Source organism: Cnephaeus nilssonii (assembly GCF_951640355.1).
Source record: "Cnephaeus nilssonii genome assembly, chromosome: 5".
NCBI classification, from domain to species: domain Eukaryota; kingdom Metazoa; phylum Chordata; class Mammalia; order Chiroptera; family Vespertilionidae; genus Cnephaeus; species Cnephaeus nilssonii.
This window is the reverse complement of record NC_137076.1, coordinates 15,359,315-15,375,631: the sequence shown is the minus strand read 5'-3', so window position 1 is coordinate 15,375,631 and position 16,317 is coordinate 15,359,315. Positions and strand designations below refer to the sequence as shown.

The 16,317-nt window shown below is 62.0% G+C and overlaps 2 protein-coding genes across 4 annotated transcripts in view; both read left to right on the top strand.

Moving 5' to 3' along the window:
- Positions 1 to 3,777: 3,777 nt before the first annotated feature.
- On the top strand, positions 3,778 to 8,919 carry FGF17 (fibroblast growth factor 17; the record flags this gene model as incomplete). 2 transcript variants are annotated; one of them, XM_079772444.1, is made up of 5 exons in its annotated part: positions 3,778 to 3,812; positions 3,974 to 4,010; positions 6,872 to 7,016; positions 7,225 to 7,331; positions 8,626 to 8,919. In XM_079772444.1, 5 exons carry the CDS (start codon positions 3,778 to 3,780, stop codon positions 8,917 to 8,919), a joined length of 618 nt encoding a protein of 205 aa, XP_079628570.1. The 2 variants fall into 2 exon arrangements, with proteins under 2 accessions (XP_079628570.1, XP_079628569.1); XM_079772443.1 differs by having other exon boundaries at positions 6,839 to 7,016.
- Positions 8,920 to 9,628: 709 nt separating this feature from the next.
- Positions 9,629 to 16,317, top strand: part of DMTN (dematin actin binding protein) — a 28,588-nt gene continuing 21,899 nt past the window's right edge. For both annotated transcript variants that reach the window (XM_079771629.1, XM_079771628.1), the window contains exon 1: positions 9,629 to 9,860. The gene's annotated coding sequence lies outside the window, so the exon portion shown is untranslated. The remainder of the gene's footprint in view (positions 9,861 to 16,317) is intronic.

Below are 16,317 nucleotides of genomic sequence, written 5' to 3'. Positions count from 1 at the left end.
GGTGAGGGCATGTGCTGGGGGTGGGAACGGCCGGGGAGAGGTCAATGGGGGGCAAAGGAGACTTATGTAATACTTCAAACAATAAAGAATTTAAATTAAATTTTTTTTTAAAAAAGCCAACAACATAATTTCAATCACTTTCAAGTGCGCTGGAGGAAGTGAAACGGGCTGCTGTCCAGGGTGGAAGAGTGCTGAGTGAGGAGACCTGAGGTTGCTGAGAGGGAGCAGTTGATAGGAAGGGGCCAGCCAGCCAAGTGAGGAGCTGGCAGGACAGTCCTCGGAGCAGGAACAGAGAGTGCAAAGGGCCTGCGGCAGAACAAGCGTGGAGGTCTGGCCAGAAAGGAGACTGACAGGATTGCAGCGATGACCCCGTGGGCTGGGCACGGCTCTGTCTTCCAGGACTCGCTCCTTCAGTCCTCACAGCCGTGCCTGGAGGTGGGTGTAATTAGCCCTAACTCTCAGGTGTAGAGAGTGAGGCACAGGGCGATTAAACAACTCGGCCCCCAGGTCACACAGCGAGTGGAGGAGCCAGAACTCACTTCCCCAGAGCCCTCGTCTCGAGCCACCCTGTGGATGCGAGGCAGGGGCAGGCAGCACCGCCGCTCAAAAGTCCCATAAACTGGGAGCAGGAGCCAGCACTGAGCCCAGAATGCCTGGGACACGGCAGCCCCAGGGCGGGCAGCACACATCACGCAGGGCCTCTCCCCAGTCCGCGGGCTCAGCCACGGGTCTGCGCACAAGGGCCCTCAACAGCTGCCCTGTTGCTAACTTGACTTCCCTGTGGGGCAGGCAGTAGGGGGTCACCGAGCAAAGATGGGGTCTACCTGCCCTGCTGAGGGCCCTCCCCCTGCCCCACCCGCAGCCCTAGCTCCTCTGGGTCTCAGCAGGAAAAGTGTGGGCTGGGGTCCAAGCAGGAGGCCAGTGGCAGGCCTGCAGGTGGGCTCTGTGCGCTGTGTCTGCACCCGCGGGGCTGTTAGGACCAACAGGTGTGAGACATCCCAGCTGGGGGGATCGAACTTGTCACTGGGGAGTGAGGATTAACCACTGTGCGGCCCAGGCTACTTCTCACCTCCCCTATCACCTCCTGCCCGCCCCCATACATGTTAATGACCCTGCCCTTCTCCCCTCCTCCCGGCTCCCTCTGGTCCAGGGAGAAAGTCCGGCAAAGTTGAGGTACATTGAGTCTGGACCACATAAGAGGGTCTCTTTCCCCTCCCCCATTCTTGTGAGGATATTGGATGCTTCCCAGGGGGTGTCCTTCACCCCAGTTGACAGTTTTGACGGCATCCATAGTGGTTGTTTCCTTTGTATAAACTGGGAAGCTGAGACCAGAGAAGTGAGGGACTGGCCACAGGCCACACAGCCACAGCCTGAGCGGCCAGGCCCGGAGACGGGGACAGAGGCCCGGCCTGACCACTGTCCACGCTGCCTCCCCGCCGGGGGCACCACGGGCCCCTCCGTGGCGGGAAAGGAGGAGCTGCGTCAACGCCAAGCCTGCAGGTGTGGGATGGGAAGGGACCAGGAGCAGCAGACGTCACACCGTGAAATGTCACACCGTGAAACAAGCCGTGCCCCTGCGCCCCCTGGCACCAGTGGCCTGGCTGAACCCCACGGCCAAGCTGGACCCTCTGTTACCATGGGGACCCGGCTGGGCCAGGGGCTGGCCAGTGACAGCAGGCTCTTCCCCCACGGATAGAAACCGGGGCTCAGGCTCAGAGGCCTTGTGCCCAGATAGCGTGGTGGCATGCCCCACACCCACCTCTCCTTATGGCATTGCTGTGCCCCTGCTGACTTCCCCCCCGCACCCCCCCCCACACACACACACCAAACCCCAGCCTGAGCTGTCTCCTCCCTGTGCCTCTCCTCAGGATGAAGGTCAGGAGGAGGGAGCATGTCATACCCTACCTGGGAGCTGGGCCGGTGGGGATGTGGGCATCAGGGCACGGGCGCCCCGAGGGCAGAGCCACCACCAAGTACAAGTGGGGCGGTCGATGGGGGAAGTTTCTATGGCAGAGGCAGAGTTTAAATGGGCCCCAAATGGTGGGAGGAATGTGGAAAACGGAAATGCTCAGGGGGCTGGGCCTGTGCGGATGCAGAGAGGGGAGGGCAGGCTGGGTATGTTCTGAGTCTGGACACCCGTACTTGTCCCCCCCCCCCCCTCGCCCCGTCCCCCCGCACCACTGACTGGCTGTGAGACCGCATCCATGGATGGGGAAGCGCTAAGAGCCTTCCTAGTTCTGACATCTTCCCATTTGATTCCAGCCCTGGACTCGGCCAGCTCTGCAGGGCTGGGCTCCCACCACCTTCCCCAGGCCAGCGCCGGCCTGGGGGCTCCCTGGGGTGGGCGGGCTGGGAGCCAGGTGCTGAGGGGACAGGGCGGAGGGTCCCTGTTGTCTGAGGGGGCAGGGATGGCAGACGACTTTGTGGATTGATGTGGCTCAGGAAGGTGAGAAGGCCTGGAGGTGAGAGCTTTGCCCTCCCACTCATCTCTTCAGGTAAATAAAACCACACCCAGCTTTCCCCTTCTCTTCCCACCCTGGGGGCACAGAGACCCCCAGGGAGCCAAGCTGAGTGTGAGTGAAGGAGGGGTTTCCCCAAGAGGTCCCCCAGGACCAGCCCCTGACCAAAGCCACATCCCCACCTTCTGTGGAAGGAACAGGGGAGACTTGGCTATTGGGGTGCGCTGGGCTGGGCTGGGGGGGGGGCCCTGAGCGTGGGGTCCGGGCAGAGACTCAGACCCAGCCGTGGGGAACACACAGAGCGTGAACTTTGGAAACCTGGTTCCCCACTCACCGGCTGGGTCGTACTGAGCTGGTGACCAACCAGTGTCCCTGTTTCCTCACCTGCAGAATGGGCAACGGCGGCCTGACCGAGCCGTGTGGGGCCAGCGGGCATGTGACCTGGCTGCCGGGCACTCTCCCAGGTCCCGGAGGCTCCAGGACTGGCTGCTGCCCTGGGGGGTGGCGGGTGATGGGCCCCCTGACGCCCACTAGTTATCTCTTTGGTTCCTCCACCACCGGGCCTCACTGTCCCAGCTCAGAGGCAACTGCCCACGCCCAGCAGCCAGCTCTGCGTCCCCGCCTCAGGCCGGCTCTCGGGGCTCCATGGGGGTCCTCCCCAGCCCCCGCTGCCTCTTCCGCCCCACCCCTGGCCCCAAGCTGTTGCACCCACTGTGTGCTGCCAGTCGGGACGTCACCCCTCCTTCCGTGGCCAGGTAGCAGGGAGGGGGACTAGGAGCCAGGCAGAGGCAGCGCAGCCCTGGCCCAGCCCACCCCTGCCCTGCAGGGAGCGCCCCTCCTAAGGCTGCTTCCGGGCGTCCCCATCCCACCGCCTCAGACAGATACCTGCCGCTCCCCCTGGGGGGGTGGGCACCAAACCCGGCGGGAGAAGCTGGCCCCCAGAGGGGAGGGGAGGAGGGGCACTCCCGTTGGGGTCGGGTCCGAGCCCCCAGGGCCAGCCTCCTATGGAGAAGGCTCCAGCTGCCCCATCCTCTGCGCTGGGAGCCCTGGAGGTTGGCAGCCCCGGCGGCTGCTTCGCCGTCTCACTGGCCGGGAAGGTGGACACATCACACCTCAGTCTCCCAATTACGCCCTCCTCCCCCTCCTCCCCCTCCTCCTCCCCTCTCTCCTCCCTTCCCCTGTCTCTCCTCCTCTCCCCCCTGAAAACCTGTGGCTTGAAGAGACCTTGGCTTCTCTGGGACTCTACCCTGGGGACTGCCCGCATCTTCTCCCGAGTTTGGGGGCAGGGGGGTCACTGGCCCAAGAAACCTCTCCGGCGATGGGAGCCGCCCGCCTGCTGCCCAACTTCACTCTGTAAGTGCCGGCCCTTCCCCAGCCTCCGGCAGCCCTAATCTCACCGGGACTCCCACACGGACCGGCGGGTGGGGCGGGGGCGGGGGCGGGGGCGGGCGCCCGGTGCGCCCCGGGCTGGCTGCTGGCACCCACACCTGGGTCTGCCTCGTGTCCCCACACAGGTGCCTGCAGCTACTGATTCTCTGCTGTCAAACTCAGGTAGGCAACCTGCCCCGCGAGCTTCTCCCCATGCCTCCCACCCACCGAAGGGGGAGGGGCAGTCTCCTTTCTTTGGACGGAGGCAGGTCCTGGCCTCTCTCTGGGGTTTGAGGGGGTCCAGCTCTGAAGGGGAGTAGGAAAAGGGGCTACCGCAGATTTGGGGACCGCCTGAGGTTTTTAGCGGTGTTCTTTCCCGTGACCCTCCCTGCTTCCCCCTGGGCTCTCTGCCTCGCTCTCCATCCCTCCACACTGGGTCACCCCAAGGCTAAGTGCAGAGGCCACACAGACTGAGGGATGGAGCCAGGAGTGGCTGGAAGGGGGCGGAGGTGATGGCTCCGTGAGGCTTGTACCTGAGAGGACAGGTTTCCATGCAAAACCACCTGTGTATTCCACTCCTGACCGCACTCCCACCAACACAGGTGTCCGGGGGGTGGGGGGGGTGCTGTCCTGGGGGGTTATGGGAGCAGAGTGCCCAGCCAGGGCAGGTGACTCCAGACACAATGAGGTCAAACCCGAAAGAGGTTGTCTGAGAGGAGATCCAGGGTTGGCTTCCCCAGGCTCCCCCACCCAAGCCCATGCCCACTCCCCCTGCCCAGCTGCAGCTCCAGGCCGGTCCCTTTTTGTGAGCCTCCATAACAGGGCAGCTATTAAAATGCACTGGCCCAGAACGCGCCGGGGAGATGGCGTGGCTTTCCCAGGCCAGAGGCCGCTTCTCTTCGTATCCAGTGGGGACTTTTTTTGAAGGTAATGCCTTTTCTCTGAGAGGGAAAGAGGCTGCCTTTGAAGCAGTGGGGGGGTGGGAGAGAGAGACACCCCCCTTTTCCTTCCCACTTTTGCTCAAGCCCCCGTTCCAGGCCTTTTGCTTCACACGTCCAGAGAGAGCGAGAAGAAAGCCCCCAGCCTGGCCGGGCGGGGGGCGGGGGTGGGCCCAACCTGTTCTGGAAGGGGAATTAGCACAATGGTGCCGCTGGCCTGGCGTTTATGGCCTGGCTGAGGCCCCATTCAGGATTCGGGGAAGGTGGCAAAGCTGTCCTTTCCCCCTTGAAGTGCCCCCCTCACCCCCCTGGAGGGGGGGCCGCAGGCCGGACCACAGCCATGCTTGAGGGGCCGGCTGACAAGCAGCTGTCTGCCGCACTGGAAGGGGAGGTCCCCCACAGCGGGAACATGAAAGGGACAGGCAAGGTCCCGCGGGGAGAGCGACTTGTGGGCTGTGGGCTGTGGGGGGGCGTGGGGCTGCTTTTGTGCAGGGCTTGAAGGGGGATGAGGAGAGGAGGGGGCTCTGGGGGGCCGCTCTGCTCCTGACCTGGAACAGCCGGCCAGGAGGAGGCTGCCCGCCAAGAAGGGCGGAGGGCCTGAACCTGGGCCAGGCGGCCGGGGGCCGGGGGCAGGCGCACCCCACCAAGGGTCCTGGGCCAGCCAGACCCCACCTCCTGGCAGGGAGGCAGGTCTCCCACCCCAAATCCAGGCCTCGGGGTTTTCGAGGGAGGCGCTGTGGGGTGGGCTGGGGTCTCCTAGGCTGGGGGCCTGGCCTGCGCGGGCAGCTGAGGTCGGAAATGAGCAGTGACACACGAAGGGTTAACCCCCAGCAGGTTACGCTGTCAGCCTCAGGCTGCTCGCGGCCTCCCCTTCCTCAAAGCCAACACTCCCTCCGCTCCCTCCAGGAGAGAGGGGCCCGAACAGATGCTGGCCCAGGTCTAGCTCTGTCCAGAGGGTTGGCCTTAGGGGCTGGGGGCCGGGAAAGGCGGTCCCAGCACGGCCACCGGGTCCAGGTGGAGAGAAGCGGTTCGGTGCCCGCCCTGAGGCGGTGGCGGCAGCTGGGAGTGCAGTCAGGCTGCACCTGGCCGCAGAGGCGGGAAGAGGTCTCTCGGGCTCAGGCTCAGTGCTGGAGACGGCTAAGGAGAGACCAGGTACTCTCCTGCCTTTGTTTACAGGCTGTGTGGGCCGAAGAGCCCCTCCCCCCTCCCCCCTCCCGGAGGAGCGGGTGGGCGGAGGCATGGCTGGCCGCGATGCCCAGGAGCCTCTGTTACATTGTGCCCCAGGCAGGTGGCCTGGCAGGGGCAGTCCTTGGACCGCTGCTGACAGCACCTGCGCAGCTCCTTGGCCTCCCTCCACTGAGGAGTGCCTCACCCAGGCAGGAGGGAGGAAGACTGGAGGGGTCTGGCTTCTCTGAGGGCCCCGAGCACCCAGGGGAGAGGCAGGGGAGCAGGCCCAGCGCAGGATCCCACATGCTACTAAGAAATGCTTCCAGGGGCCCGCAGAGCTAGAGACAAGGGCCTCACCGCCCCCACAATGCTCGCCGGTGACCCTAACAGACCAGCCGCTGTGTGTGCATGTGCGTGTGTGATGGGGTGGGGTCCTTCAAGGCTAGCGGGGAGGATGGAGGGAAACCTGGCTCTCCTGGCTAACCGAGCCAACGCCCCAGAGTTCTGGAGGGGTGGCAAGCTCCATGCGAGAAGCAGGACAGGGTTCTGTCTCTAATTCGCTGTGTGGCCTGCGCACCTCCTCCTTGGAATATGGGGATCAGATACGGAACTGAAGTCTCCCCCCAGCTCCCAGAGTCACGACTCCAAGTCCGCACCCTGTCACCAGGAGTCCTCAAGCCTGGGCAGCCAGCACGTCTCTCTGCAGGCTGGACAGGGAGCCCAGAGGTCATGATGGGCTCACCCACTGGCCAGAGAAAGTCATGGCTCTATGCCCCCTTCAGCCTGCACCTCGACCTGCCAGGCCTGCCCCGCCACGCTCACCTCTGTGCCCCTCTCCCCTGGATGGACCCGTGGTGGTGTCACCCAAAGCAAATTGACACTATTTTTCCCTTGGTAACCGCAAAGGGGGAGAATCACCCGTCTCCTAATTTTAACCAGTACGTGAGGGACCAGGGCGCCATGACCGACCAGCTGAGCCGGCGGCAGATCCGTGAGTACCAGCTCTACAGCCGGACCAGCGGCAAGCACGTGCAGGTGACCGGGCGTCGCATCTCCGCCACCGCTGAAGACGGCAACAAGTTTGGTGAGACCCAGCCCTCACCTGAGGCCACCCATACCCCTGGCCAGCTTCACCTGGTTCATCCCAGGTCTTGTGTCAGGGCCTCCCCATGTTCCCCACCTGAGTTCAGAGGTCAGGTTGGTTGGGGCGGGGGGGCGGGGGAGAGGTGGAGGGGGGCTCCCACCCCCTGGGCTTGCAACCCTCATAGACAGAAGTCTCTCTCTCGTGACAGCCAAGCTCATAGTGGAGACGGACACCTTCGGGAGCCGGGTGCGCATCAAGGGGGCTGAGAGCGAGAAGTACATCTGCATGAACAAGAGGGGCAAGCTCATCGGGAAGGTGAGGCCGGAGGACAGAGCAGGCGCTTGACTGGGTCCTGCTGGGGTGGGGTGCCCCGGGCCAACAGCACCCCCACTGCAGGGTGACCGGGGACATGACTCTTCTGCTCTCACCCACCACTGCCACTCTGTGTTCTCCGTGCCAGTGAGTCCCCCTGGACTGACAAGCACTCAGAACACTGACTGGTCCAAGGGCCGTTGCTCAGACTCATGGGGCACTTCCCAGCGTCCATGAGTAAGAACTTCAGCACCTGCATCACGCGGCAGCCCCTGTGTTTGCGGGTTCAGTGCTCACTGGGGTTGAAAGTGGGCATCCAGACAGGGTCAGACGCTCCCCCAAGGTCTCCACGGACCCAGCCAGCGAGAGGCACGCGGACCGCCTGCTAGTGTAACCGTGTGCGCGAGTGTAGCCGCCTAGCGGGACCGCGTGCTAGTATAACCCACGCCGCGGTGGCGGGTCCAGCGCCGCTGAGCAGGGGAACTCCATTTCTTTAGCATCGATCAACCCTGGCTTCCGGTTCTGGCTGTTCTCACAAAAATGTTTATTTTTGTCAAGCCTCAGGCTACCCGTCTGTAAAAATGGGCACAGCATCCGGGTTATCTGGAGGGTCTAAGGCTGCCTGGATGGCTCTCGACACAGTTGGTGTCCATAAATGTGTGCCCCTTCTTTTCATCAGGGAACGGCGCCTCCTTTCCCTCTGCCCAGCAACGCCACGCACCCACCGAGGGCTGCTCTTGTGTCCGAGCGCCCACTGGTTAAGCAGGAAACCGCACAAGCCCCTAGGCCCGTGGTCGGCAAACTGCGGCTCGCGAGCCACACGCGGCTCTTTGGCCCCTGGAGTGTGGCTCTTCCACAAAATACCGCGGCCTGGGCGAGTCTATTTGGAAGAAGTGGCATTTGGAGACGTTTATGTTTAAGAAATGTGGCTCTCCAAAGAAATTTCAATCGTTGTACTGTTGATACTTGGCTCCGTGGACTCATGAGTTTGCCGACCGCAGGGCCTAGATCTTTACGCCTCGTCTGGGTAAACCGAAGCTTGGCGTGGCTGGATGCCTGGCTCGAGGTGTACAACTTCCAAATGACGGGCCTGCCTTTAAGTGCAGGTCTGACTCCGGGCACAGCTCGCCCCTCTCTCCCCGTGTGGCCTCCCCAGCCAGGCCCCCCCCCCCCGCCCCAGGCAGAAACCCTCGGGGTCCCAGCCCTCCGAGGTCTTAAGAGAGGCCCCCGAGGCAGAGCCGCCGGGCCGGGACGGGCGGGTGGACACACGCCCCTCCTCTCCTCCTCTCCCTGGCAGCCCAGCGGGAAGAGCAAAGACTGCGTGTTCACCGAGATCGTGCTGGAGAACAACTACACGGCCTTCCAGAACGCCCGGCACGAGGGCTGGTTCCTGGCCTTCACGCGGCAGGGCCGGCCCCGCCAGGCCTCCCGCAGCCGCCAGAACCAGCGGGAGGCCCACTTCATCAAGCGCCTCTACGAGGGCCGGCTGCCCTTCCCCAACCAGGCGGAGAGGCAGAAGCAGTTCGAGTTCGTGGGCTCGGCCCCCACCCGCCGGACCAAGCGCACGCGGCGGCCTCAGCCCCGGACGTAGTCAGGGACACCGGGCGGCCGCTGTCCCTCCTCAGCCTTCCCGTCGTCCCCTCCCCTCCCTAATCCCAAGGTGGGGCTGGGGTGGAGGGAGGGAAGCCAGAGCCCCCAGGAGGTCCCGAGGGCCAACAAGCATCAGCGCCCAAGCTGGAGGGCAGATGCGTCACCCAGGGCTGGGCCTCGGGGCCGCCTCCTGGACCCCACACTGGCATGGGCCCCAGCCATGTGGCAGGTCCCCCTGGGAGAGACGCTGTAGCAAGTCTCCCCCACCCCCCCCCCCCCCCCCCCACGACACAGACTCACTGAACCGAGTGGGAGGTCAGCAGGTTCAAGGCCTTGCAGACTGTGGGGAGGTGGCTCTTCTCCACTCCGCTCCCAGGGTGTCAGTCTGCCCCAGCCTCAAGCTCCTCCTGGCCAGACCGTAGGAAGGGACTTTCGATTTTGTTTCAGGAAAAAAGAAAAAGGGAGAAAAAAAAAAAAGAGGGTTGACCATTCTTCACATTCCACTACCCAGGCCTGCACCCCTTACCCCCAGCTCCCAGCCCCAGAATAAAACCATTTTCCTGCAAACGGGTGATCTGAAGGGGCGAGGGGGAGACGGATCCAACTCCAAAACCCACTGGGGACCAAGCTGGCCGCTCGGAGAGGCGCGGGGACGCGCAGCGCCCAGGCCCGGCAGGTGCAGGGCCGCGCGGGGCGGGACGGGGCGGGGCGTCCCGGGGCGCACGCAGGCCTGGGTGGCCCGGAGGCCCGCACCTCCGCCGCGGGAGCCCAGGGCACCCCCTCCCTCCACGGGCTCTGGTTTCCTGGCTCTTCCGACGCGTCCCGTGCTACCTGTTGGGGCGCAGGGAACCCACACCCTGGGGCCGGGCGGGCGGCCAGCGGGGCAGCAGGCCCGCGCCCCGGCCGCAGGAGCCGCCCGCCGAGCAGGATTGCTTTTTTCCGGTGAGGAGGGTCGGGTGGGGGAGGAGGGCGCGGACGGGCGGAAGGGGGAGTGAGGACCAGAAAGTGTCCCCTCGCCGCCCAGGTCCGCTGCGGAGGGCGGGAGCACACCTGGGGGGACCTCAGAGGCCGCCGGCCAGGGGGGGAGGGGAGAGGGGCGGCCCTCCCCACCCGAGCCTTCCCGGTGGGCTTTCCCCGACGCCCCCAGGTGCGCCCTTCAGGGATGGAACTCAGAGGCCATAAAACCCGCCTCTTTCCTCCTCCGCACTGGCTTTTCATCTGGTCAAGGGGGAGGCCCTTCCCTGCAGGTCTCTCTCCAAACCCCAGACTGTGCTCAGGGGCACACCCTCCCCCGGCCTTCTTCTGCGGAAGGACCCCAGTCTCAGTTTCCCTCCTTTCCGGGAACACACTGGGGAAGGGGGGGTATGGAAAGAGAAGGGAAAGATGAAAGACATCGCTTCTCCCAAGAATGGCCTAAAAACCAGGACAATGGGGAGTGTGGAGGGGCCTGGTTTCGTCCAACGGGGAGCAGAGGGGAGTGTAAGTGGATGCGGGTGGGAGGGGTCACTCCCCTCTCCTGGAGGATGGAGCCCAACACCCCCACCTCTGGGCAGTTTAGACCCCAGGGAGGTTCCCAGACCCCAGGACATTCTCCCTCCCGTTTGTCATAATTGCTTTTTACCCGGTGGCTTTTTTCTCTCCCCCACCTCCCCAGTCACAAAGAGCCTTAATCCCGGTGAAGACTGGGGGAGTGGGAGTGGAGGGGGGGGCATTTTCAGGCGGGGGGTGAGGGGGTGTGGGGAGGGTGGTCTGGAGCCACAGCTGATAACTGGCAAGATCAATGGGATTTTAAACTCGGGGGCAACGCCCAGCAATTACCTGAGGACAAAGGGTTGGCGCCCCCAGGTGTGGAGGACTGGACTTGGGGGGCCTGGGAAGGAAGTGTGTTGGGGAGGGGCAGTTCTTACAATCCCTCTGATTTCCGAAGGAATTTGAGACATTCTTTAAAACTCTAGACTGCCTCCCCCTTAGCCAGGCCCTCAGACCCACCCCCACCTTCCCTGGCTTGGGTTAGAGACAGCTTCAAAGGTGCACGGCCCTTTGTCTGGCCTCGGCTTTCTTCTCCGCCTTCCTCGGCCCCTCCCTCCCTCTGTGACCTCCCCAGCACAGACAGGCCTCTGGGGGCCAGCTCCAGAAAGCCCGCACTGTTCCCTTGCTTGCTTTTTGAGGTGAGACCTGGCCAAGAGGGACAAATTGGGGAACGGCGAGGGAGGAAGGCAGCTTGGAGGCTGATGCCATCTCAGAGTGCCCCACCCCAAGCCCAAGCCTGGCAGGTCTCAGGCCTGCGTGTGGCCTTGGGTCCCTGGCTCACCACACCATTTAGTGCCCCTGCAGAGAGAGGCTCTTTCCCGGGTGCCTCTGCAGAGCGGGGAGGGAGGGTGTCTGTTCAGCTCATTCCCTCTGAGCTGGCCATTTCATAGGGGCTCACAGGAAGAGGTCGGAAGAATGGGTCTCTAATCAAGGGCCCTCGGAGGGGTGTCAAGTGGGAACATGTGGTAGGAGGGAGGCTTCCCCTGGGCCTCAGCCAGCCCGCAGCTGGCTACAGCACCCTGCTTGCTTCTGTGTGCCCGCAGATTCTAAGCAAGTGTGCGGAAGGGGGGAGGCGGGGAGACTTAGGGCAAGAAGAACCTGTCCGTGTCAGGGGGGACGTGACAAGGTGGAGGGAGGTGGCAGCAGCGTGCCTCAGTTCCGGTGCCTGTTTGGGGTTACCAGGACTCGAGCTAAGAATAGCCTCCATATTGATCTCTCTTCCCTGTCCTGTCCTCCAAACAGCCAGACAAGGCAGAGGGGGGTCAAAGCAGGAGGTCAGAGGGGGACCCCACGCTTGTTAGTGGTTGCAAGCTGGCTTCTACATATGTCATTCCGTTCGACCCCGTCCCTGGGACCCCAATGGCGGCGGCTTCCCAGTCACCAGGCCAAAAGGCCTGCCTCAGGCCCCGGTGTCCTCAGCCTCACAGCCCGCCAGCCGCCACCGCGAGGACCACTCCTGTGATGCTCTTCCCTCCCTCAGCCTGCCAGCGCTGTCCTGTCTTCACCCCCTCCGCCTCCCCCTGCTCGGACCTTCTCCTCCCTGCCTCCTCTTCATAGGGACCATCCTCTCTGCTCTTCATGCTGTCCCTCTGAGCAGCCCAGTCTCAACTCTCACCCCCTCGCCCTGACTGCTTCCTCGTCCAACTCGGGAACACCATTGCCAGCCCTCACCGGATGTCTCAATCACTGCGCAGCTTTCAAATGGTCTCTCTGCCTCCTGACGCCACCACCCACCCCTACTCCACAATGTCGGTTTCTTCAGCCTGCCTCACCCTACCACACACCACAGATCCGGTCCCCCGATCGCTGGCAAGCAGCGTGGCTTTCAAGGCGCCTGCTCAGTCCTGACTGAAGGCCCTTCCCAGCCCCAGCCCTGCAGCTCCTCCTCAAGACCCTGGCAAACCACGGCCCTGGCCATTCAGCAAGCACGCGTGTCCATCTCTGTTCATGAGGTCCCCACGGCCTGGCATCCCTCCGGAAAGCTTGCCTGTCCGGACCATAGTCGCCTTGCCTGCCCCGTGACTTCCCCGCTCGCCGGGGGAAGCGGCAGTGTCCACTGTGCTGGTCTCTTCGGCGGCACAGCCTTGCCCTCTGGCACATATCACAGCTGGTCCAGACCGTCCTTATTTATGCTTGGCCATGGATCTGCTGGATAGCAAGCGCCACAGATGTGGAAATAGTCCGGCTTTGCCCCCCGCCCCCGTACCCAGCACAGTACATTACGCAGAATAAGGATTTATTGAGGAAATTAACCATCAGAAGGCCGAAAGACGTCCTAGTGTAGCCCCTCACAGTGGGGGCAGGATGAGAAGCCAGAATCCAGCCTTTCCCCTCCATCCTTAGGTGTACTTGGGTGGGGACGGGCCCTAAGCAGTTAATCCAAATATTTATCCAATAGAGGCCCGGTGCATGAAAATTCATGCACTGGAAGGGGGTCCCTCAGCCGGGCCTACCCCCTCTCACAGTCTGGGAGCCCTCAGGGGCGGGAGGCAACCCAGCGATCAGGGGAAGGTGACACCCCCATCACACCTCTGCTGCTGCCACTGCTGGCAGTGCAAGCCTCGGCCCGGCCCTGGTTACCTGAGCCTTGGGCGGCTGGGCAGCTGCCATCTGAGGCTTGCCTGTGCCTCGGGTCGGCTCTGGACGGCTGGGAGGCTGAGGGGACTGGGCGCCACCATCTTGTGGCTGTGGGTGCCTCCATCTTTGAGGGCGAGGCAGTCAATTAGCATATTCCCTCCTTCTTGGCTGGGGTTGCCACCATCTTTGAGGGTGGGGCAGTAATTAGCATATTTCCTCCTTATTGGCTGTGGGTGCCGCCATCTTTGAGAGTGAGGCAGTCAATTAGCATATTCCCTCCTTATTGGCTGTGGGTGCCGCCATCTTTGAGGGCGGGGCAGACAATTAGCATATTCCCTCCTCACTGGCTGTGGGCACCACCATCTTTGCGACAGCATGAGGGTCAATTAGCATATTTCCTCTTTATTAGATAGGATTCCCTATAATGTACAAGCTCTGTGCTAGCCCCTCAGTTAATTAAAAAGATGGACAAGATTGCATCATCCCCTGTCAAGCAGTTGTGGGGATAAACCCATGAAGAGGCTGTTCCCTCCTGGGACTTTTGGAACTCTCTCTCTTACAGTTAAGATAGCAAAGCAGCATTTGATACCTCCCCAAAGAGTGAACGAGGAGATGGGAGCTGTGGGGAGTGAGGACACGGATGTGCGCAGTGCTCTGGCGATGGCCAGGCAGCATGCGAGGCTGGCTCACATGGAGCTCCTCATTTAGGGGATAAGATTATTCCCAAGTCATGAGTGGGTGAGCTCAAAACGCAGACGTGTGAAATCATCCACGGTCACGGCCAGTGAGCCCTACGATCTAGATTCTCTCCAGTCCTCAACGCCTCGAGTGGGATGCTCTCCACTCCCCATCCAGGCACGATGGGTTCTCAGGTGGAGAGCGCATGGGGTGAGGCAGTTGGGAAGTGCTGCAGTTTGCATGATCTTTCAGAATAAGCAGGATTCCAGCCGGCAAAGAAGGCACACAAGGGGAAAACTGAGTGAAAACAGCATGAGAAGAAGGCCTTGAGGCAGGAAAACGTGAGGTGTGCTCAGGGGGAGGTGAGCGTGAACCTGAGTGTGCTCAGGGGGAGGTGAGAGTGAACCTGAGTGTGCTCGGGGAGGTAAGTGTGGGTCTGAGTGTGCTCAGGGAAAGGTGAGTGTGGGTCTGAGTGTGCTCAGGGGGAGGTGAGTGTGGGTCTGAGTGTGCTCAGGGGGAGGTGAGTGTGGATCTGAGTGTGCTCAGGGGAAGGTGAGTGTGCATCTGAGTGTGCTCAGGGGGAGGTGAGAGTGAACCTGAGTGTCCTCAGGGGGAGGTAAGAGTGGATCTGAGTGTGGATATGAGTGTCCTCAGGGCGAGGTGAGTGTGGATCTGAGTGTGGACCTGAGTGTCCTCAGGGGGAGGTGAGTGTGGATCTGAGTGTGCTCAGGGGGAGGTGAGTGTGGATCTGAGTGTGCTCAGGGGAAGGTGAGTGTGGATCTGAGTGTGCTCAGGGGGAGGTGAGTGTGGATCTGAGTGTGCTCAGGGGAAGGTGAACAGTGATCTGAGTGTGCTCAGTGGAAGGTGAGTGTGGGTCTGAGTGTGCTCAAGGGGAGGTGAGCGTGAACCTGAGTGTGCTCAGGGAAGGTGAGTGTGGATCTGAGTGTGCTCAGGGGGAGGTGAGTGTGGATCTGAGTGTGCTCAGGGGAAGGTGAACAGTGATCTGAGTGTGCTCAGGGAAGGTGAGTGTGGATCTGAGTGTCCTCAGGGGGAGGTGAGTGTGGATCTGAGTGTGCTCAGGGGAAGGTGAGCAGTGATCTGAGTGTGCTCAGGGGGAGGTGAGTATGGATCTGAGTGTGCTCAGGGGAAGGTGAACAGTGATCTGAGTGTGCTCAGTGGAAGGTGAGTGTGGATCTGAGTGTGCTCAGGGGGAGGTGAGCGTGAACCTGAGTGTGCTCAGGGGGAGGTGAGTGTGGGTCTGAGTGTCCTCAGGGGGAGGTGAGTGTGGATCTGAGTGTGCTCAGGGGAAGGTGAACAGTGATCTGAGTGTGCTCAGGGGGAGGTGAGTATGGATCTGAGTGTGCTCAGGGGAAGGTGAACAGTGATCTGAGTGTGCTCAGGGGGAGGTGAGTGTGGATCTGAGTGTGCTCAGGGGAAGGTGAACAGTGATCTGAGTGTGCTCAGGGGGAGGTGAGTGTGGATCTGAGTGTGCTCAGGGGAAGGTGAGTGTGGATCTGAGTGTGCTCAGGGGAAGGTGAGTGTGGATCTGAGTGTGCTCAGGGGGAGGTGAGAGTGGATCTGAGTGTGCTCAGGGGGAGGTGAGAGTGGATCTGAGTGTGCTCAGGGGGAGGTGAGTGTGGATCTGAATGTCCTCACGGGGAGGTGAGTATGGATCTGAGTGTGCTCAGGGGAAGGTGAGCAGTGATCTGAGTGTGCTCAGGGAAGGTGAGCAGTGATCTGAGTGTGCTCAGGGGGAGGTGAGTGTGGATCTGAGTGTGCTCAGGGGGAGGTGAATGTGGATCTGAGTGTGCTCAGGGGGAGGTGAGCGTGAACCTGAGTGTGCTCAGGGGGAGGTGAGTGTGGACCTGAGTGTGCTCAGGGGGAGGTGAGCGTGAACCTGAGTGTGCTCAGGGGAGGTGAGCCGTTGATCAGTGTGGCCAGAACTGAGTTTGCATAGAGCATCAGCAGGAAGTGATGGGGTCACTTTTTGGAGTTTGGTCTTTGAGCTTTGACAGGGCGGGGAGTGAGGGACCGGAGAAGGGAGTGAGCAGGTGCAATTGTGAGGTCGGGTTTGGGGTTTGAGGCAGCGTGCTGGGGGCTGAAACTCTGGGGTCCAGGAGACAAGGGTCTGGTGACTGGATATAGGGCAGGCGTCCTCAAACTACGGCCCGCGGGCCACATGCGGGTGTTTTTGCCGTTTTGTTTTTTTACTTCAAAATAAGATGTGTGCAGTGTGCATAGGAATTTGTTCATAGTATTTTTTTAAACTATAGTCCGGCCCTCCAACGGTCTGAGGGACAGTGAACTGGCTCCCTGTTTAAAAAGTTTGAGGACCCCTGGTATAGGGGGACCGGTTTCCAGGCTCATGATCAGAAAGTCTCTTCTGGGCCCTCATCCTTCCTCTATTCCTCGGCGCAGGTCTCTTCTCCTCAGGGGCCCCGGGCCCTTGTCAGCCTTTTGGAGTTAATGTTTAGGCGGCAGAGGCACAGGGGGGCATCGCTGGTGCTCCCCCTCCCGGGCAGGTTCATGCTTGGGGCGGGGCAAGGGGCACTGGAGTGAGACAGAAAGGACAGAGAGCCTATCGCACCGGCCCTGGGGAGGCCTGTTCAGTCAG